The sequence below is a fragment of the Onychomys torridus genome, chromosome 3, assembly GCF_903995425.1.
Source record: "Onychomys torridus chromosome 3, mOncTor1.1, whole genome shotgun sequence".
Taxonomy (NCBI): domain Eukaryota; kingdom Metazoa; phylum Chordata; class Mammalia; order Rodentia; family Cricetidae; genus Onychomys; species Onychomys torridus.
Window position 1 is genome coordinate 30,126,196 of NC_050445.1, and position 22,584 is coordinate 30,148,779.

The window sequence follows — 22,584 nt, forward strand, 5'->3', positions numbered from 1 at the left end:
ACACACACACACACACACACACACACACACACACACACACTCACAAAGAGCTGAGGTGTATGGACAAAGCAATGCTGACTAGTTGCTATAGTCAATTATGTGACGCGCTTGCCAGCCAACCATAAGTGAATTGTCTAGAATAAGAGCCATGACACTCTGCAGGCCCCATCAGCCATCAGCAGCTCCCCATCATGTAAGAAGGTATCTAAGGAGACCTTCTGCCATCCAAGGATCAGACCTTGCTTCTATCCCTGGAAAATAATGTTACAGAGGAGACGCCACATCAAATATAAAAAGAAAATACAGAAATAGCTGGCACTGGGTGTGGGACTGTTTTACTAAGCAAGTGTTTATTTTTATGAGGCATCTACAATTTTTCTTAGGGTTAATTCTGAGTAACTACAATCATTGATTACATTAATGGATTACCTCTGGAGAATGAATCTAATTACATTTTTGCACAAATTTCAAAATGTAGATTCATTTCTAAGTTCCTTGGCAGTCCTGTTGTTCATTCTTTGAACTCGGAAATGTAGTCCTGGGTCAACAGACCCAAACAAGAGCAAGGAAGCTTAAGATGCTTAACTAAGTATAACTTGCTTATTCAGAGATGTTGACAAGAAAGCAGAGACCTGCAAATGGTTGTAATGTCTCAAATTCAACTCTTGTCATAACCATAGGAATGGAACTTTCAAAACTCAATTACTCTTCATCAATTGAATAAGCATAAGTCTGGGGTAGAAAAGGGATTTTCAATGTAGATAAACTAGATAAGACTATAAACTGACTCAACCTCTCTAAAAAGCAATTTGGCATAATCTATCCCAGTACCCACATGATGGCTGAGAGCCATCTATAACTCCAGTTCCAGGAGATCCATGCTATCTTCTGGACTCTGGACATAAAGCATATATGTGGTACACACATGCATGTAGGTAAAACACTCACATGCGTCAAATAAATCTAAAAAATTTTTTAATGAACCTAACCTAAATAATTCTATATTTTGCTGCAATAGTTCTTATTCTCAGAATTTATCCTAAACTAATTATCAGAAATATAACCATTCACTCACAATTATTATTCACTATAATATTATAGTCACTCAGAAGTAGCTAATGTAAATATTTAACTTTATAGGAAAGGCTAAACAAGTTATGTGCATCCATATGGTAGAATATTGTGAAGCCATTAAAGTTATGTTTATGAAGAGTCTTGGTGACACAGGGAAATGTTTATCAATCATGTAATTCTTCTTATAACTATAAATAAAATATGGGACACAAAATTAAATATGAAATATTTTTACTGTAGAAGAAATGAATTTACTCCAGGCACAGTTATTCATTTATTGATGGTGACAAGTTGAGTGACTCTTTTTTCTCTTCTTTTCTCTTTTTCTATTATAATTTTCTATAATAATCATGTCTTAGTTGCTAATCAGGAAAAACAAGATGATGGAGGAAGAAGTTGATAATATAAGAGGCACAGAAATGTGAGGACAAGGAAGAGAGGAAGGTTCTCTCTCACTACTCAGTGGACTGGGGTAAAAGTGTGAAAGGAAGGACTGAACCCAGACATCCGAAGGAGTCAGATTATGGCTAAATGCTTGCTTTCCAGAGTGGCACTTAAGGATGACATCTGTCTCAAATGCTCTCCTTCTTTCCAAAATTGACTGGATTTACTATTACATCACAAGCTCCTTGACACCTCTTCAATTAACTCAGCCTTAGTCCATAGGCTTTCAAGTCTTATTTGCTTCACCCACACATACTCTTTTTTTTTGTCCCCCAAGTGGAATCCTAGCCAGAAACTATATATACTTTATACACAGACTCATGAGAGGGAAATGTTTCAAAAGAACCATAGCATCTTTCAAACTACATTCACAAATTCTTAAAGTGTAATCATGTATTCCCCTCCCCTCAAAATGAACAATGCCAATTGTAACCAATTAACTCATGCTTAGAGCTTCTGTCTCGGGAGACGCCATCCCAGAGAAGGAGGTGCATTAGATAGTCTTGGGAGGCTTCTGAAAGGGGTGCCCCATCTGTTCAACAGTTGCCTTTCACTCAGCAACCCATAAATACTTAATGATGAGGCCAACCATGATGACTAAGTTGATCAGTAATGAATGTGGAGACAGTGCTCCGTCCATGCACTTCCTGAAGGATGCCCAGGGACCGAGGGAAACCACACATCCAGAGGAGACCTGGCTGCTCCTCACTTGCTTTCCTTGCTCACTGGTCATCCCCAGCTGAGGGAGACTCCGATTCCCAGAGGCCTGTGGAGGTTGTTAAGAGACAATACTGAATGATCCTTAGCTGATACCGAAGACATGGACCACTGCTTTATGATTCCTTTGCCATGCAATTTTTATAAAGCTCAACCTCAATAAAGAAAAAGAGAGTCTGGGACCATGTTCAATTATTCACAGCTCCAACTCAGGAAGACAGCAGAACCCTTCTTCTGAGAGTGATAGCCATCATTGACTACCCCCCCCCATGACACTTTAAAAACAGGAGAGGAAAATTTTCTTAAATCTGAGTTCGTAAACAACTAGTGAAATTAGGAATTGTTTCAGTTAACTTTTATTTTTCACAAATAATTTTAATATTTTTCAGTTGACTAGAAAGGAAAAATAACACCAAGGGCTTGGGCTTGGTGTATCTACATTTATATAAGTAAAACACATATAAAAACTAATTTTATCAGCTAATAGCTATGATAAAAGTGGACTTGCTTCATTTTTAAGGATCATCCTTGATACTTACAAGCCAAAAATTACATGCTTCATGCATTTCTTAGAGACTTGTCTTAGTCTGTTCTCTGTTGCTATAATGGAATATCTGATACTGAGTAATTTATAAAGAAAAATTATTGGCTTATCTTATTATTCTAGTCCAAGATCATGGTGCCAGGGTCTCATGCTACTTCAACAGTCAAAGTGGATGTGCAAAGGAGACAAGAGTCAGGGGTTACCCTTACTTTGGAATAACCTGCAATTTTTATTTATTTTGAGGGGGTGAGGTAGTGTCTCACTGTATAGCCCAAGCTGTCCTGAACCTTATGATTCTCCTGCTTCAGCCTCCCAAGTGCAGTAATTACAGGTGTGCATCACCATATGCAGTTAACAACCCACCCCTGTGGTAACTAATTGTCTTAGTTTGGATTTCTATTGCTCTAAAGAGACACCATGACCACAGTAATGCACATAAATGAAAATATTTAATTGAGGCTGGCTTACAGTTTCAGAGGTTTAGTCCATTGGCATCATCGTGGGTGGCATGCAGGCAGACATGGTGCTGGAGAAGGAGTTGAGAGTTCTACAACTTGATCCACAGATACTAGGAAGTGAACTGTCCCACAGTGGGAGTAGCTTGGGCATATATGAGACCTCAAAGCCTGCCCCCAGTGACATACCACCTCCAGCAAGGCCACACCTGCACTGACAAGGCTACTACTACTAACCAGTGCCACTCCTTACAGGCCAAGCATTAAAACCCATGAGTCTACGGGGGCCATGCCTATCCAAACCACCCTACTAATCCAGTCCCATGAGAAAGGCAAATCCCTTGATTAGTTCATAATCTGATATCTATTAGCAGCACCACCCTTCCAACATTAGCATAATCCCAATCAAATGTCAACATAAAATTTTGGAGCCAACAAGCCATATCGAACACCTAGGTTCAATTAACTTTTGAGTATAATATTAGTTTTGGATATGAGAAAAGAAGTATCAGCTCAACAAAAATATCTAATTAGTTCCCATACATCAAGAACAGCTGATATTCTAGAAGTTCCCAGTGTTCCTTGTCCATAGGCATCACTGATAAATACAGCTTTCAGATGTAAGAACCAGGAACTGTACACCTGCAAGGGGGTTACAAAACAGCCACAGGAGCTTGTGTGGACCTTGTCCGGAGTCTCAGACCCTCAGCTCTCCCCACATGACTTACTCACACGTCAGTACATCCATTTCCTTAGCAAGTGGCCTTAACCTGCTCTTGGAGTCTCACATTTCACTGCTATGTCAGAAACATTGTCTGAGACTTAGAATATCACCCGTGGCTTCTCACAGAGTCCAGGTTGTATCTCCTCCATCCACCCTGTACTAAGGTATCATAAAGACTGTCAAACAGAGATAGCATGTGCCTCATAGTAGTTGGTGTTTCTATGACCGGTCCCTGGCACAGCTGTGCTAAACACTCAGTGTTTGGTCATTATTATTGCACAAGATGGAAAGCTCCATGCGTGCAGAGATTGTGGCCTCTTACATCCAAAGCCTAGAAGAGTTCCTGGTAAATGGTAGAAACACAATACATCTTTTTTTTTTTTTCATTTATACTCTTTTTTTTCTTTCTTTTTTTTATTATTATTATATTTGTGTTTTAATTTTACACATCAGCCATGGGTTCCCCTGTCCTCTCCCCTCCCGCCCCCACCCCCACCTTCCCCCTCATCCCCTCCCCTCCATTCCCATCTCCTCCAGGGCCAAGACTCCCCTGGAGATTCATTTAAACCTGGTGGATTCAGTACAGGCAGGTCCAGTCCCCTCCTTCCAGGATGAGCAAAGTGTCCCTGTGTAAGCCCAAGGTTCCAAACAGCCACCTCATGCACTAAGGACAGGTCCCGGTCCCACAGCCTGGATGCCTCCCAAACAGTTCAAGCTATTCAATTGTCTCACTTATCCAGAGGGCCTGATCCAGCTGGGGGCTCCACATCCTTTGGTTCATAATTCATGTGCTTCCATTTGTTTGGCTATTTGTCCCTGTGCTTTTCCAATCTTGGTCTCAACAATTCACACTCTTACAGTCCCTCCTCTTTCTCAACAATTGGACACCTGGAGCTCCACCTGGGGCCTGGCTGAGGATCTCTGCATCCACTTCCATCAGTTATTGGATGAGAGTTCCAGCATGACTGTTAGGGTGTTTGGCCATCTGATCACCAGACTAGGTCAGATCAGGCTTTCTCTCGACCATTGCCAGCAGTCTACAGAGGATGTATCATTGTGGATTTCTGGGGACCTTTCCAGCACTCTGCCTATTCCTGTTCTCATGTGGTCTTCATTTATCATGGTCTGTTATTCCTCATTCTCCCTTTCTGTTCTTGATCCAGCTGGGATCTCCTGCTCCCCTAAGCTTTCTTTCCCTCAAACCTTGCCCTTCATTACTCCCACTGTCGTCCAGGTTGTTCATGTAGATCTCATCCATTTCTCTGTCTTTGGGTGATCCCTGTGTCTTTCCTAGGGTCCCGTTTTCTAGGTAGCCTCCCTGGAGTTGTATAGCAGTCTAGTCATCTTTGTTTTACATCTAGTATCCTCCTATGAGTGAGTACATATCATGGTTTTCCTTCTGAGTCTGGGTTACCTCACTCAGGATGATTTTTTCTAGATCCATCCATTTGCCTGCAAACCTCATGATGTCATTGTTTTTCTCTGCTGAGTAGTACTCCATTGTGTATATGTACCATACTTTCTTTATCCATTCTTCAGTTGAAGGGCATCTAAGTTGTTTCCAGGTTCTGGCTATTACAAACAATGCTGATATGAACATAGCTGAGCAAATGCCCTTGTGGTATGATTGAGCATTCCTTGGTTATATGCCCAAGAGTGCTACAGCTGGGTCTTGGGGGAGATTGATTCCCAATTTTCTAAGGAAGCACCATATTGATTTCCAAAGTGGCTGTACAAGCTTGCATTCCCACCAGATCAAAAACTCAGAAGACAGCTTATGCTGGAGAGGATGTGGAGCAAGGGGAACTCTCCAACACAATACATCTTATTTGAATAAATGATGGATGCATTTGGGTCCGTTGGAAATGCCGCTGTTATGACCTGTTATCTTTTCCTCCTCTGAGTGTGATGATGGCATTTTGCTTGTCATCCTCTGGCCTTCACCATCCTCATTTCATGTCCCTGTTCTTTCAGTCTCTCAGAGACTTGATGCTCACCGGTCACTCCTACCTCCAATGCTGTCTACACCACATGCCATCCATTGTCACCGGCAGTGAAGGCCAGACCTGCAAGGTCATTCTAAGAAGCACCAAAGAGAGCTTTGATTGGAACTTGTAAACACTCTATCCCCATTTCAAGACAGAACAGAGTAGGGTTAGTGGTTTTTATTAAATTGTACATTTCCTATCTGTGCTAAACAAGTAGCTGGATTTCAAACTTTAACCATAAGCCAGACATCGCTTCTCTTTCCAATGTGGAATAATTTTAACTTCCTAGAAAGGAAAAGCTTTCCTTTAGCTTCTAATGGTAGAAACTGAAAGCAACACAGTCTAGGAGGGCGGTAGTTCTCGTGTGACACTCTAACAAGCCTATGCTGGTGGGGGGGAGGTGCTGGCATGGAACTTGGCATCAGCATTACACTGCTCCCACACTTTTGGACAACTGCCTGAAGGGACCTTTCTCTTCCCCTCTACTAATTCTCCTGAGAGGATGTGCACCCCTGAGCTTTGAGGAGGAGGTAACTTGTGTACAACTGCAGTTCCTAGTTTCCATGGCAACCAGGCAGGCTCTGAGAGTTCTGGGAATGAGGCAGTGTGATGGGGTGATGGATGGAATAGAGATGTCGATGTCAGTCAAATGTGTCACCTCCATATCGTGGTTAGCAGCAGCCTCTCAGCTTCAGAGGTTCACACACACACACACCTCTAACTGCTCATTTCTAATTTGGTGTCAGGTGCCCAAGCAAAGAGCCTCGGGGAAATGTGTATTAATTAGCTTCATTTTACCAATGTGAACTAAGACTGGAGGTGGAGACTGAAAAATCCCTAGCACCAAGGACACTTGATGTTCCTTGGTTGGCTTTCTGTATTTCATTCATATAAGCCCACAAAGGGCACGTCAAGGGACAGGCACTAATTTTGTATCAGCAGCTAGTTGTGGGCTGAGAACAGGGAATGGGGAGTCAGCTTTGCCAAGGGGGTTGGGCATGTCAGCCTTGGGGGAAGGGGAATTCTGCCATTCTTAGGAATGGCAGGTGTAGGCAGAGTGGGGATGGCAAGTTCATTCAGAGGCAAAATTGCCTAGAAAGTAGAAAGATGCATAGACTCTGGCTTTCTATTCTAAAAACCTCATTTGTGAGTCACTTAGTTAGAATTCAGAACCCATTTCCAAAGAAGTCCTGTCTATTATAAATGATGATTGGGTTCTTAGGGTAGTCCACAAAAGCCTCTTTAGCTCATAATGTAGATGAAATACTATACATTTGCAATGAAAGGCAATAGAAAAAATCCTGTTGTGATACCAGTAATTAAATGAAAAAGAAAAACAGAGAAGTGGAAAATAAATAGCTTTCTTTCATTTCTTTTGAATGTTCCAGCTCTTAGATGGAGGGGTGCTTCCTGCTTGCTCACCACCTCATTTACATTAGGCAATGGCTTAAAGGAGCAGACGTGGTGGGGAAGGGGTGAAGATGGAGGGGAGTAATCCACTGGGAGAAGGGAAGAGGAATGGGCCTGCCTGGTGGGGTGTGGGTAGCTCCTGAGGATGGGTGGGCAGAAGAACACACACTGTAGTCACAGCATCCTGGACTCCATGTCCAAGTACATCTCTCCCCAAAGCTTTGGGGAGCTTCTTCCCTCTTCCATTTCAGTCACCTTCCTAGAAAGCTCAGCAGATTGCTTCAGAGGAATGCTTCCTAGGTGGATACTGGGACACAAAGCAGGCTCACTTCAATGCAGGACCTGCTACCCAGGTTCTGGGAGGGTCATATCAGCCTCACTCAGACATAGAGAGCCACACACTCCAGATCATCCCCCCTCAATGGCCCATATTTAAGAAGTGACCAGTGTAGGAGGATCAAGACCCAGCCATTTCAGCCTGAATCAAGAGACTGTGCAGGGCCACCCCTAGGCTAGGGCTCCTCAAGGGATGCTGTCACACATGCATCCCAGCCTAGATTCTTCCTCTTGCAAAACGCTGACTCTCCTTCCCTCTGCAACTACTTCCCAGAGAACCTTCTTGTGACAGCCTGGCCTAGATCAGGCAGGGATAGATGCCAAGACTTTTCTTCCCTCTCCTTCTTTCTTTCATGGAGTCAAGATCAGCAGAAAAGACCGGTAGTGTTTCAGAGAGTTCTGAAGTTGTGGGTACAAGGAGCCCATGGATAGAGTGCCAAACCAAGATCTGATGAACATAAAGAAATATGCACTCTTCCCTCCTCCATGAAAAGGGCCAGAGTGTCTAGGTAACCTACAAGGATGTACTTTTAATATGTGCGTGATCAAGTTAGAACTTGGAAGTAACATCTATATAAGAAATAGAAGGATTGCTCATTTGGAATAGCTGTGTTTAATACAATAGCCACTGGCCATCTGTGACTATTTAAATTTAAATGAACTCAGATCAAATGAAATTTAAAACTCAGTTTCTTGGTTAAACTAGTCATATCTCTTTTCTTTTTTAATTCTTTGACAATTTCATACTAGTATATAATAAATTTTTGTTATCTCCCCCACATAGACATACACACAGTGTCCTCTCTCTCTCTCTCATCCCCCTGCCTCTTCCCATTCTTCCCAGAGAGTGTCCCTCCTACATTCGTATCTTTTTGTGCTGTAGTCATATCTCAAGTACTCACTAGCCATATGTGGTTGTGGCTACCATGTTGGGCAGTGCCAACACTTATCACAACAGGAAGTTCCTTTAGACGGTGCTAACTAGAATATTGAGTTTGAAGGGATTGAAGAACGTCTCATTATATTCTATACTAACTTCTGTGAAGTATAACCTCAGACATTCATGCAAGGATAGAGAAGCAAGCCAGATACCATTAAGTCGGTCTTTCCTCTCTAAAGACCTCTAGGCCAGATTCCATGAACAACTACTTCAGGGAAGCCACAATGACTTGGAACCGTGCAGACCTCCTGGCTCACTATGACCTCCAACTTCAAACTAGAATTAAAAGCTAGGGACAGAAGAGGGAAAAATGGGGAATAACCTGAGGCAGGAAGGGAGCAGCTCCCAAAATCATCTGTAGCTCAGAGGCTATCTGCAAGGCAACCCATCACCCTTCAGTTTTGGTCCTTCTTACTAAGCAATTCAAATGTGCAGAACCACACTCACAGCCAAGGCTAGCCCTGTGGACTACTAGGGGAGTGTCTGCAAATAAAGAGCATCCTTTCCCCACAGCCGCCCCACCTATGCATCTGCATGCTTCCGGCAAGCCCTCTCTAAGCCAACATTCTCATGGGATCCTCCTCTGCAACACACTTTTACTCTTTCCTAGTACCTATGAAAAAAATACATATATCCTCCTGGAAGGCGGGGCTGAGCTACATCAGGAAGACAGAAGCTTTCTGAAGAGCCTAGATGATTTCACTACAAATGCACTAACATTGTTTTGTCTTCAGAGCTCAGAAATGGTGCTTTTTAGACACTGAGTACATAAATCTTCTCTTAGAAGCATGTTGTTGTCTAAACAGCATTCTTATTGGATACAACTCATAAATTAAGGGCTGCTGCTATCCCACTGAGGATCTCAAACACTCAGGGATTTTCTGCTCTGAAACTTTTCACAATATGCCACTGTCACAAAATAACCCTCTTAGCCATTTCCCACTCCTACGCCATACACACCTGATGTGAGGTCCCAGTATACACACCTGTGTAGACAGCAAACCCACAACAGACAACTCACAGCCCCTTGCAAGCCAGGCCCATCCACACAGGCTTCCCCAAGTATAATGAAAGAGCCTGATCATCAGTGAAAATGCCATTGCAGAAGCATTTCCCCTGGGTCCCATTGGGACCTCAGTGCCTAGGATACCGCCTTGGTTCTGACATTAAAGCATCTAATATTGGTTGGCATCAGACTCTATGCAGTTACCAAGAGGTCTTTCATGAATCATTTTATTCTGTTTAAACCTTATAATAAGTCTCCAGGCAGGAATTACTACCTCAGTTTTTCAGATGACATGTACTGGGTTCAAAAACTTGAAACTGCTTGCCTGGGGTCAAATATCTGAAGATGCAGCAGAGCCTGAATTCAACCCAGTGTCCCAGTGTGAAGCCTGCTTCTGAGTAATTTAGTGCTTTGTAGATCCAAGACAGAGATTTGAGGCCAGGTATTTAAACACATAATGCAAAAAAAAAAAAAAAAAAAAAAAAAAGCAGGGGCGAGTTCACTTCCCCTCACCCATGCTTCTTTATTCAAAGCACAACATGGATAGATGAGAACTAATCCCCAAAGTTATATACCCATACCAAGATAGCCCCTGTGAGAGGACATGCTCCCCTCCCAGCCCCCAGGACCCATGCTCTCTTCTGCCCCACACCATCTCTGGCCAGAACAGCCTACAGCATGCCCTCAAGTCCAAAAGTTCTCCACCTTGAACATGTAACAGGATCATACAGGATCCTGGGACCCATCCCTGGCACTTCCAATTCAGTGTCTGGACTTGGACCTAGGAATCTGCATTTCTATTTCCAGATATACTGACTGCCTAGACCCAGCACTATAAGACTGGGTAAGAAGCTGGATGGTGATGGTGCCCACCTTTAATCCCAGCACTCGGGAAGCTGAGGCAAGTGGATCTCTGTGAGTTTTTGTCCAGCCTGGGCTACAGAGTGAGTTCCAGGAAAGGCTCCAAAGCTACACAGAGAAACACTGTCAAAAAAAAAAAAAAAAAGAAAAAAGAAAAAAGACTGGGCAAGACTTGGGCTGACTCCACAGTTATAACATCATGACTCTTTCTGTTATGCCTTGTCATCTCCCACTCCCAGACACCTGTCTGCAATCCCACCAATATTCAGAACCTCTTTCCCTAATCCCATCACCAAATCCAGTGGCAGTTGGAATTGTGGCTCTGACTAAAGTGCCCTTACATCTTGTTGTGGGCATAGCATTTTTCCGTGTGCCCCAGATTTCTCTTAGCCACTGTTCTCTGTTGCATAGTTTTCTTCTCTAACACCTCAGGTTTCTTGGAAAACTAGGATTCTATTCCCTTTAGCTAGGCCTCCTCCTGTACCATGCTGTCCCGAATCCCACAGCCACACCTACGATTTCATACTCTTTGCCCTGGCCTTGATGCCAGAAGTCTGCCTGCCTAGACCCAAGCCTTGCTTCAGCATGCCATTTCTGAGCTGTCCTTGGTGCCAGGTCAGAATGCCAGGACCAAGGACAGCACCTCCTCATCTCTGCATCAACCCATGTTAGATGCTGAGCTCCTAATGGCTTAACTGTTGGGAAGACTGGCCTACAACACTGAGCTTCCTTGTCAGCACCTAGAGCTTGGACAGCTCCCATAAGAGGGACAAGACTGGCAGCTCCAACACACTCCCCACGTTTTCCTGCTATAAAAACCACACCCTGCCTCGGTGATCTGGTAGTCTTGTGTTAAATTTTGCTTTTATTTTACCCACAATGAATTCTTCCTGATTTAAGTATGGAAGTTGGGACTCATGATACATATAAATTGGCAACACTGTCCTGTACACTCTTTGTAGTCAATAAACACCAAACAACAAGCAGTTTGGTCCCTTGCCTGGCCAGCACCTCGAAATACATCATCCAATTTGGGAAGCAGAATACCTTTTAATATCCCCTCTAGCACCAAACATGGGGACTCTCACAGCAAAAGCACTCTACGGATACTGTACGAGTAAATGAACAAATGAATAAAGGAGGCCAATGGGCTGTGCCCAGTTCCCCCCGGGTGGCATCCAGAGCAGTCTACTCAGCCAGCAGAAAACAACTTCCAATCTGTAGAAGTTGCGAGAATGCCTCCAGGCCAGACTTCTGACTAATTCCCAGCACAAAATTGGACCTGCACATTCAGATGAATTGTGGCTTGAAGGCTATGCCAGCACAATAGATCTCGGGTGTTTTTTCACATGCATGGGTGTCTTTAACACAGAAGACTGTACCACTCTCCACTCCTACTCCAGACTTATGTCCTTCTCTTCCCCTCAAAAACAAACTCTCTCTCGTGCCCACCCATTTTCAGCATTGTCTCTTACCAGACCAACTAGCTAAGCAGGTGCATTGGCATTTACATGTGTGACAATAATTTCCAAGTACCTGTGTGCTGCTGTAATCATCTCCTTAGTGTGGAGTAAGACCCTGAAAAAAGTAAATTTAGAAAATGCTATCCAGGGAAGGTCAAATGGTTCATCAAACTAAGGGACCTGATTCATGGCAAAATCCTGAGAGTGGAATAAAGAAGTACATCTGTGCAGGCAGGGGAGCTGTCCCTGCTTGAGTCTCTGCTGAAAGGAGGGGTCTAAGTGCAATGTCCTATTAAAGGGTTTGTGCTGTCTGCCTGGCTTGCCACAGTAACACCACAGGGGTGCTAGGACAGCAGACTCAGGGCAGGCTCTGGGCTGCAGGCTGTTTGGATGTCCCAAAAGGTTTACAATGTTCCCTGCAGGAGCTAGGGCAGAGAGACATGCAATGGTTTGCAAAAAGCAAGGCTCTTTCGTTACCAGGCAACATATAGCAAGGCTCTGTTGGCTATGGAATTTTCCCAATTCCAGGGATGGTTTCTTGCTCCTAAAGGCCCCTCCAGATGCCACTCTTGCAAGCAAGACACAGCTCACAACAGATTGCACACAGTCAGAGCCTAGCACTGGCTGGGCACAAAAAACAGAAGCAGAAAACGGAAAATGGCTGAGACACCACAGGGGACCCAAGATCCCAATGTCTGGGATGTTTACCTCATTAGGCTGCTTTACATAATATAAGATAAAAACAGGAATGGTGGAAAAAATGCTAGAGGATTCTGAGTCTTTGCTCTCAGGCTCCTCTGAGGCTAAATGGATCAGCAGGTAGCTCCTCACTCCCTGGCCTGGTTACTTATCTGCAAAGGAACCACAGCAACAGACTGGATTTCACTGAGGAAACAGCCTAACACTACAGCCCATGTGAACAAAGGGGTAGTTAGTGTATCATCACAATTGGTGGTTCTATCCCAATCCCCTGGATCCATACCATCTATCTTACCATGCACAGTTGGCTGAGGAAGAATGGGCCAGGAATCCAGCCTGTTCTGAGATGTAGAAGTCTGCAAAGTCCAGGTAGGAAAAAAAGACTGGAGAAGAGCTGTTTATGGATGAACGGACTGGCTTCAGTTGCCATAGAAAGGAAAGTCAGATGCCATTGAGTAAAGAACCAATGTTAAGTCTGAGTCCATAATGTCAATGTCACAGAGAGAGGCAACAAACCCCCTGTGGAGCAAGACTGAGGACAGCCGGAGGAAGGCTAAGGTTGTAGACAGGTCCTTTAATTCTAGGAAGAGCACATAGTGAGGAAGAGCGCATAGGAGAGGTCAGGTGAGGCAGACCAGATCTGGCCTACACTGTTGTGGCAGCTTCCCTCATGGGAGCCTGGGCAGGGCTGGTCCCCCAAGACCGGGCTACCTATAAGGGCTTTGGGGGACTAAGCAGCCATTTGGTGTCCACTGCAAGGACAACAGCTCTGAGCTGTGATTTCTTGACCCTTTCAGCAGCAGGTCCATGCTATATGGCTATTTGTGGGGGAACATGAACAAACATCCATTCACCCCCAAACAGGGCACCTACAACAGAGAAACAGTTCCATGTGAGTCTAGCTTAGTGTACCCATATGATTACTGGGGTTACTTAGAGCAGCATACACAAGGAGTTATTGAGCAGAACATAGGTGACTCAAAGGTGGCTGCATCACTGAAAAGTCCACTCCAGCAGAGGTACCAACTCACAAAACTGCATCCCTGCAGTTCCTTCTGCACAGCTTGCAGGCAACTGTGATGATGGGAGTGGTTCCTTTCCACAGTGATTGGTGCTGATGTATACAGTAAATCTTGTAACTTCCTGAACTCCCTAAGCCTAACAAGTTGCATGAGCTTCTCTCCTCCTTCCAGGATGGATGTTTCAATTCCCAAGAATTAACTATCTAACAGTTGATTACAAAGCCTTGTCTCCTGCAGAGTCTAGTTCCCCATCTCTATCTCCCTCTCTTCCCTCCCCGCTCTCCTCTCTCTTCTCCCTCTCGGAGACAGGCTGGACTTTCTCTGCATCCCCCAGCTACCTGCAGCATGGCTCACTGTGGCACAAACGTTCTCAGTCACACTGATAAGGAGGCTGGGCTGCAGCACAGGATGCAGGAGTCCCACACTAGAGGTGAACACAGGCCTGCCTAGGTCTTGTGCTGTGTGATAAAGTACCCAGGGCAGACCATCAAGGCCAATGTGTGGGAGCCCATGTTGGGTGTGGTTGTAGCCTGAGGCCAGAAAGTCAAAAGAAGAATGTCTTCCCTCCCCTTCCACCCACCTCCACCTCCAGTTCCCTCCCAACCTGCTGGAAATGGGCAATGTGGCCATCCACCAATCTAATTAGTTAAACCCTCAGTTCTGACAGAAGGAGGATTCATGGAAGAAAAAAAAAAAAGCCTAGTTTCCTTGGCTCTCAGCCTCTCAAAAGATAATGAAGAAGATCTGAGTCCCAGTGCCTTGATCTTCACTGCTGGAAACGACCAACTCTGAGGTGAAACCCCTTAGATGTCCACACCGAGCAGAATGGCAAAACACACTGACTGAGTCTCTCAGGGCTCTCACCTGGGGACCTCAGGCACAGCTGCCCACTGAGTCCCTGCCAGGTAGATCAGGAAGTCAGAACCAAAAGAGTCAACCTTCTCACCTCTCAGGCAAGTGTCTGCCCCAGCAGTGTCTGTCATGGTGCCCCTGCTAGTCCAACACAGTTGCTGGGTCCGTTTCAGGCCCCTCAAAGACATCCTCCACCCATCCATCTGCCCTTGCTATCCCGTGAGCAAATGTGCAGGATCCTGGATATGTAGACAAGACAGATCAGAGGACACAATAACAGGAAGGACAAAGGTAGAGCCATTTGGGGTGGCCTCCAGGGTTAGGGGTGGGGGCGGGGTGCTTGATGACGTAGATTCACTTCACTAAACAAGTGCTGCCCTGTAGTAGGAATCTTAAAAGGTACTTGTTAATGAAATCAAACCTGAAGCCAGTTATTGGGGTGAATTCTGGAAGATCAGAGACACAGAACAAGCCACAGCTATCTCACCTTGCTAGTTCCTCAGGTGATCCTGTTTCCTCAGGCTGGAAGCTTCTGAGTCCTCATCCCAATGGCTCTCAGCTGAACTGTGCTGCTCCAAAATCTGAACACTTAACCAACCAAATGCTTAACTAACTACATGGTTTTTTCTCCTTTAATTCATGGTCCTCACGTCTTATATACTTTTCTCTTTCTGCCCCCACTTCTTGGGATTAAAGGTTGGGTTTCTGGGATTAAAGGCGTGGGTCACCATGCTTAGCTGTTTCTAAAGTGGCCTTGAACTCAGAGATCCACCTGGCTCTGCCTCCCAAGTGCCGGGATTAAAGGTGTGTACCACCACCGCCCAACTTCTGTTAGGGCTTACTCTTCCTGTTTTCTAGCCACCGTTTTTGGCTTTGTTCTATTGGCTGTCTGTTCTCTGACCCCAGATATGTTTATTTCGGGGAACACACAATATTTCAGGGAACACAATACCCACCACACTGCCCCCCTCAGGCTGAAGTACAAGTTGTGAAAAGTCCACAGGGGTATATTCTAGGAAGGGGAAGAGCCACTGAAATGCCACGGCAGCGCCAGCCAGCTTCCCCCGGTAATCAGATGCTATCATGTGTGGAGTATTAAACCAGACAACTGATCCAAAGAGTGGCGTTGGCTAAGTTCATCTCCTGAGGCCGCTGTCTACTCCTTGATGGCCACTGACGCTGTCCTGTCCTGCTCCGGCCCTGGAAATGGCAGGAGAGCTGACTGAGGAGAACAGAACACCTACAGCCCGCAGAGGCAGCTGCCTCATCCCTGGTACCCAGCTGGGTAGCCGAGCTGGGACTAAAGCAAGTTGACAACGCTGAAGGACAGCCAGGCTTGAGTGGACCAAGAACACAGATTGCAGCTCTAAAAGGAGTTCTGTCAACCCCCATGGTAATGGGGGGGGATGCCTGTAAGACCTCACTAACCCTTGCCATCCAAGCCCACGTCGAAACCTTGTCACAACTTGCTCAGAGCACTGGAACATGGAGACCACGCCTCTGTTCCCCCTCACTTGTGCACATGCAAATATGTACAAAATACCCCTCCAGCTGGGCGGTGGTGGCACATGCACTCAGGAGGCAGAGGCAGGTGGATCTCCATAAGTTTGAGGCCAGCCTGGGCTTTTAGAGTGAGTTCCAGGAAAGGCACAAAGCTACATAGAGAAACCCTGTCTCAAAAAAAACAAAACAAAACAAAACCCTCCGGCCTTTAACCCATGAGGCAAGCATTTTACACACTGGGATCTGGAAGCATAGTGCCCTACAGGTCATTTTATCCTTCCACCTGCCATTCATATGACCATGAGATGGGACAGCCTAGAGCCCAAAGTTAAGCTTCGCATTGGTGGGGCTAACTTTTCAAAATGTGTAACATAGCTTTAAGCCAATTGTCCTTTTCCACTTGAAAGCTTTTTTTCTTTCCTATAGCAGGGGTCAGTGATCAGGCCACACGCAAATTCCCAATGAAAAGTGTATGACTCAAAGTGAACCAAAGTTCAAATGTTTGTCTGAAGTTATTTCATAACAAACAAGTTACAACCCCCATCCTATTTCTTCCTCTAAGAAAATAATTATCTGAGAAAAATTATGAAACATCAGATATTAAGATCAAATTAAAAAATTATAACCAGATTAATTTATTTTGTCCCTTTTAGATTACTAAAGCACACAATGATATTAAGAAATTGGTGTGGCTTTTATTTTTCCAGTTCAATAAATGGCATTCGGCATTTAGAAGAAGAAGAAGAAGAAGAAGAAGAAGAAGAAGAAGAAGAAGAAGAAGAAGAAGAAGAAGAAGAAGAAAAGGAGGAGGAGGAGGAGGAGGAGGAGGAGGAAGAAGAAGAAGAAGAAGAAGAAGAAGAAGAAGAAGAAGAAGAAGAAGAAGAAGAAGAAGAAGAAGAAGAAGAAAAAGAAGAAGAAGAAGGAGAAGAAGGAGAAGAAGGGATCAAGGTCATGATGGGGAAACCCACAGAGAAAGCTGACCGGTGCTCATTGGAGCTCACTGACTCTGGACTGACAGCTCGGGAACCTGCATGGGACTGAACTAGGCACACTGAATGTGGGTGACAGTTGTGTGGCTTGATCTGTTTGTAGGGTCCCTGGCAGTGGGACCAGGACTTATCCCAGGTGCATGAACTGACTTTTTGGAGCCCATTCCCTGTGGTGGGATACCTTGCTCAGCCTTGATACAATGGGGAGGGGCTAGGCTCTCCTTCAACTTGATATCCCAGACGTTGTTGACTACCATGGGAGGCCTTACCCACTCTGAGGAGTGGATGGGGGTAGAGTGGGAGGGAAGTGAGGAGGTGGGAGAAGGGGAGGGAGGTAGAACTGGGGCTGGTATGTAAAACGGAAAAAATTTTAATAAATAAATATATTTAAATACAAAAAAAGAAATTGGTGTGGCTTTTATTTTTCCAGTTATAGGGATAAATTCTGGGGCTTGAATATGTTTGTTAGATAAGTGCTCTATCACTGAGCTCCATCCCCAGACCAAGAAATCTGATTGGGGGTGTTGTCTTCCCACATTTTACAGAGCTGATCACACGAGTTTCCTAATGTTTAATTTCTTCCACTGTATTTCAAAACAGGTTTTCGTTTCTATTTCCTACCTCATGCCATCAAAATCTGACCTCTGAAAATTAACATGGACACAGACCATGCCTTCCCATCATGCTGGCATTGCCAGTTATGCTTAGGACCAACTTCAGTTGTGACAGATGCTCACTCGCCCTCTGGCTTAAAATAGCTGTCATGGATGTCAGGCCAGGCAAATGCTCTCTGCCAGCTTAATAGCCCATTAGGCGACTTCATGAAAGAGGCAAATGAATCCGTCACCAAAGGGGAGCATCAACTTCACCCACTACCATGGGCTAGAGACCTTGCATGTATCAATTGTCGAAATGGCTTTGATTTGTCAAAAATAGAAGTCAGTACACTGCTTGGCTACAGAAGCTGCCTGCTTGATTTTTCAGAGCCCAACAGCACTACAGTTGAGAATGAGCACCCTGGAGACACACAGAGTTCAAAGAGGACCCCCACAAAGCTCTCGCTCTCTCTCGAATGATGCCATGTGGCATACTTCCAAGATGGCATGATGGAAAATCTCTTGCAATTCTAGACATCTACCCTGGCCACAGCCAGGCTTCCCTTGAAGTATCTGCAATTTACACTGAAATCATTCTCCTTCTGGCTGGAAAAAAAAAAAAAAAAAAAAAAAAACCACGAACTATTTTAATTGCTTGAAGCAATTCTACTATGTTGTAATTATCACATTGCCTTGTAATTATTTGCTTTGTGAGTGTCTCCCTCCAACCCCACCCTTCTCCACCCCCAGACTCTAGCTCCTTAAAAGAGCTCCCCGCGGCCTTGATGATATCCAGTACATGCTTGGTATGTAGAGAAATTCAGGAACTTCAGACAGACGGAGTCCATTTGAATTGGAAATGTCAGTAATTTTTCCTCTTAGATTCTGAATCTTATTATGAATCCCAGAATCTATTATACTTGTATGGCTAATCAACAAGACTTATGCACCTTAAACATCCCTTCAAGTGACTATACTAGACTGGCGTATTGTGAGAAATCAGAAATTATCACCATATATTTCTATATTTAGAGTCGTCCATGCCTACCATCCAAAAGAAATTAATAACCCTGGTTACCAGAGTCTCTAAGGCCAATCTCACATTGAAATTAAATATGTATGTGATATACTTAACTCAATGGCTAGCACATGGGAACACTCTTTGTACATTAGCTCTCTGTCCCTACATACTACTTAGTGCCACTAAAGTGACAACCTATGGCTTGCAGGGCCATCCCCTGGCACCTGCTCTGTCATTGCAGACCAGGAGCATTGAGGGGTCATCATCTGGACACCCATTTTTGTGTGCCCCCACCCCCTGCTGAAACCAGTGAATGTTCTGTTTTAATTTTACGTCTCTTTTACCTCTGCATTCCCCACTCCAAGCTGTGGATGCTTAAAAATCAAGCCCCAAAGTGTACTACGCCCTGTGGGCTCCATGAATGCAATGATAACCAGGCAAGAAGATAACAATGAAGAAGAATGCTTTAGCCTAAAGAACTGTCTTCTTCAGAGTCCATCAAGTAAGGGAGTCTAGCTATGGGGGCGGAGGGGAGATGAAGTGCTCATGTCATGCAACTATAAACTGAGCCCAGTCCTTTGGATGTTGGGTGGAAAAAATGATGTAGAAAAAACACCTGGCAAACCCAATAGACCAATAGACGTACATCATGCTTCCTCACAGGATGGATAGATCAACATGAAGAATGGGGCCAGCAGTGAGTAAGAGCTCTCTTGCCATAGACAGGCAGTGGATTCCCATGGAGAAGAAGTGTAAAAATAGGTAACCATCTCCGTTTGCTCATTAAGTCACTCTCTCATCATAATGCAAGTCTCTAAGGATCCCTAGACTAGAAATTCCCAAACCAATGGGCATAGATATTTGGCCATTTACTGAGTGATCACACATAAGCCAGCTGCTGTCATTTGGAGGCACACAGAAGCTTTAAGCAGAGCCAACCCTCCTGCTTAATGACCTGCATCTAGGTGCAGATCCCCTAGGTACAGCCTGAACCCATGAGCATACCTCACCGTTTACAAATAACAACACAAGGGACTAGCAGGTTGCCACAATAGTATTACAAGCAACTTGGAGATGTGCTGGAGTTAAGTCCCAAAAGCAGATCCCACTGGGTAGGTGAAAGTTCAGATACCTACCAGAAGAATGAATTAAGATCACTGCCTAACTGATAATGGCTTGAATTTTGTTTGGTTGGTTTGAATCTAAAACAAACTCCACAACTCTACAATGCAATCAGAACCAATTTTGACCCACAAATGTGGTGATCATAGCTAGTAGATCCAGTGTTCTGAGACCATCCGCAGAGCTCAGAAGGTTGCCCAACCCCCGCCTCAGAGCCCTCCGAGTGACATCACAGCCCAGTCACAGCCAAAGAGATGCAGCTGCACTTACGTAGGGCATGCCACTCATCCTGACGGATGGTCTTCGTGATGTTGAATGTGAGGTTCCTGGGGATGGTTGCTGAGGAGTAGTGGTACTTGATGTACGTGCATCTCTCAATTTCTCCTGAAAGAAAAAAAATAGAAAACTAAGTGTGAATGAGGCAATGACCACCTCTTCTGAATCCTGGGGATCCACACATCCATCCTAAAGAAAGAGACATGTTTCATGTTGAGCCTGATGATAGCTACAGTTTATACTGAGCAATAAGCTTGACTCAAAAAGAATAAGAAAGTAAAACTACAATCAGATTGCACTGCCTTAAATAGGAAAATACATCTCTAGGGTCATGCATAGAGTGAAAGAATCAAAATTGGGACTACTAGAAGCTTTTTTAAAAAGTGGTGCCCACATTTGCCTCAACTTAAGAAAACCAACTTTCAAAGTTTAAAAAGGTTGATTATACCTGAGGCACAATATTTATCAACAACACTGAGGATGTCCTTTTGCCTACCTATGCACATTCACACACACACACACACACACACACACACACGTACACATGTATATACCACCTTCAAGTTAACAGATGAATTTGCTCTTTACAGGCCTTGAAAGAACAATATTCAACTTCATATGGAAAAACAAAAAACTCAGGATAGCTAAAACAATCCTGCATAATAAAGAAACTTCTGGAGGTATCACCATCCCTGATTTCAAGCTCTACTACAGAGCTATAGTAATAAAAACAGCCTCATATTGGCATAAAAACAGACAGGTAGATTAATAAAATCAAATTGAAGACCCAGATGTAAATCTACACACCTATGAACACCTGATTTTTGACAAAGAAACCAAAATTATTGGGGAACAAAACAATGGGGAACAAAGGCATCTTCAGCAAATGGTACTGGCATAACTGAGTGCTGACAATGTAGAAAAATGCAAATATCTCCATATCTATCGCCATGCACAAAACTCAAGTCCAAGTAGATCAAAGATAAATAAATCCATAAATCCAGTTACACTGAACCTGATAGAATAAAAAAGGGAAAAAAACCTTGAATGTATTGGCACAGGAGACAACTTCTTGAATAGAAGACCAATAGTACATATAATGAGATCAACAATTAAATGGGACCTCATGAAACTGAAAACTCTGTACAGTGAAAGACACTGTCGATAACACAAAACGGCAGCCTACAGAATGGGAAAAGATCTTCACCAACCCCACATCTAACAAAGGGCTGATCTCCAAAATATATAAAGAAGTCAAGAAATTAGACATCAAAAAAAATAAATAATCCAATTTTAAAATGAGGTACAGACCTAAAAAGAGAATTCTTAACAGAAGAATCTCAAATGGCTGAGAAACACTTAAAGAAATGATCATCATCCTTAACCATCAGGGAAATGCAAATCAAAACGACTCTGAGAGTCCAACTTACATCTGAATGACTAAGATCAAAAACACAAGTGACAGCTTATGCTGGCGAGGATGTGAAGCAAGGGGAACACTCCTCCACTGATGGTGGGAGTGCAAACTTTGGAAATTGATGTGGTGGTTTCTCAGAAAACTGGGAATTAATCTATTCTAAGACCCAGCTATACCACTCTTGGGCATATACCTAAAGGATTCTCAATCATACCACAAGGACACTTGCTCGACTATGTTCATAACAGCATTATTCATAATAGCCAGAACCTGGAAACAACCTAGATGCCCCTCAACCAAAGAATAGATAAGGAAAAATGTGGTACATTTACACAATGGAGTATTATTACTCAGCCATTAAAAACAATGACATCCAGAAATTTGAAGGCAAATTGATGGAACTAGAAAAAAAAAAAATCATCTTGAGTGAGGTAACCCAGACCCAGAAAGGTATGTACTCAGTCATAAGTGGATAGTAAAGGATAATCATGCTACAATCCACATTCCCAGAGAGGGTAGGTAACAAGGAGGGTCCAAAGGTAGATGCATGGATTTCCCTGAGAAGGAGAAATAGAGGAGATCTCCTGGGTAGATTTGGGGCAGGTGGGGATGAGAACATGAGGGATCAGGTTGAGGGGTGGATGGAGGAGGAGAGAAATGAAAGAGATGTCTTGATGAAGGGGGGCATTCCAGGGTTAAATAGAAACCTAATATAAGGTGTGGTGATATTGTGTCTCCCAAAATATTGTGCACCCTAATAAACTTATCTGGGGTCAGAGAACAGAATAGCCACTAGATATAGAGGCCAGAAAATGGTGGCACACACATCTTTAATCCTAGCATTCCAAAGGCAGAGATCCAGACGGATCTCTGAGTTCAAAGCCACACTAGAAACAGCCAGGCATGGTGACACACACCTTTAATCCCAGGAAGTGATGGCAGGAAGCAGAAAGGTATATAAGGTGTGAGGACCAGGAACTAGGTCAGTTAAGCTTTTAGGCTTTTGAACAGCAGTTCAGCTGAGATCAATTCTGGATGAGGAGGACTCAGAGGCTTCCAGTTTGAGGAAACAGGAACAGCTGAGAAGTTGGCCAGGTGAGGTTAGCTTTGGCCTGTTCTGTCTCC

At 44.0% G+C, this 22,584-nt stretch overlaps 1 protein-coding gene across 1 annotated transcript in view; it reads right to left on the minus strand.

Moving 5' to 3' along the window:
• Positions 1-22,584, minus strand: part of Tmem178b (transmembrane protein 178B) — a 386,876-nt gene that overhangs the window by 232,711 nt on the left and 131,581 nt on the right. The window contains exon 2 of the mRNA XM_036180393.1: positions 20,037-20,150. Coding sequence (XP_036036286.1) covers positions 20,037-20,150 — 114 coding nt within the window. The remainder of the gene's footprint in view (positions 1-20,036; positions 20,151-22,584) is intronic.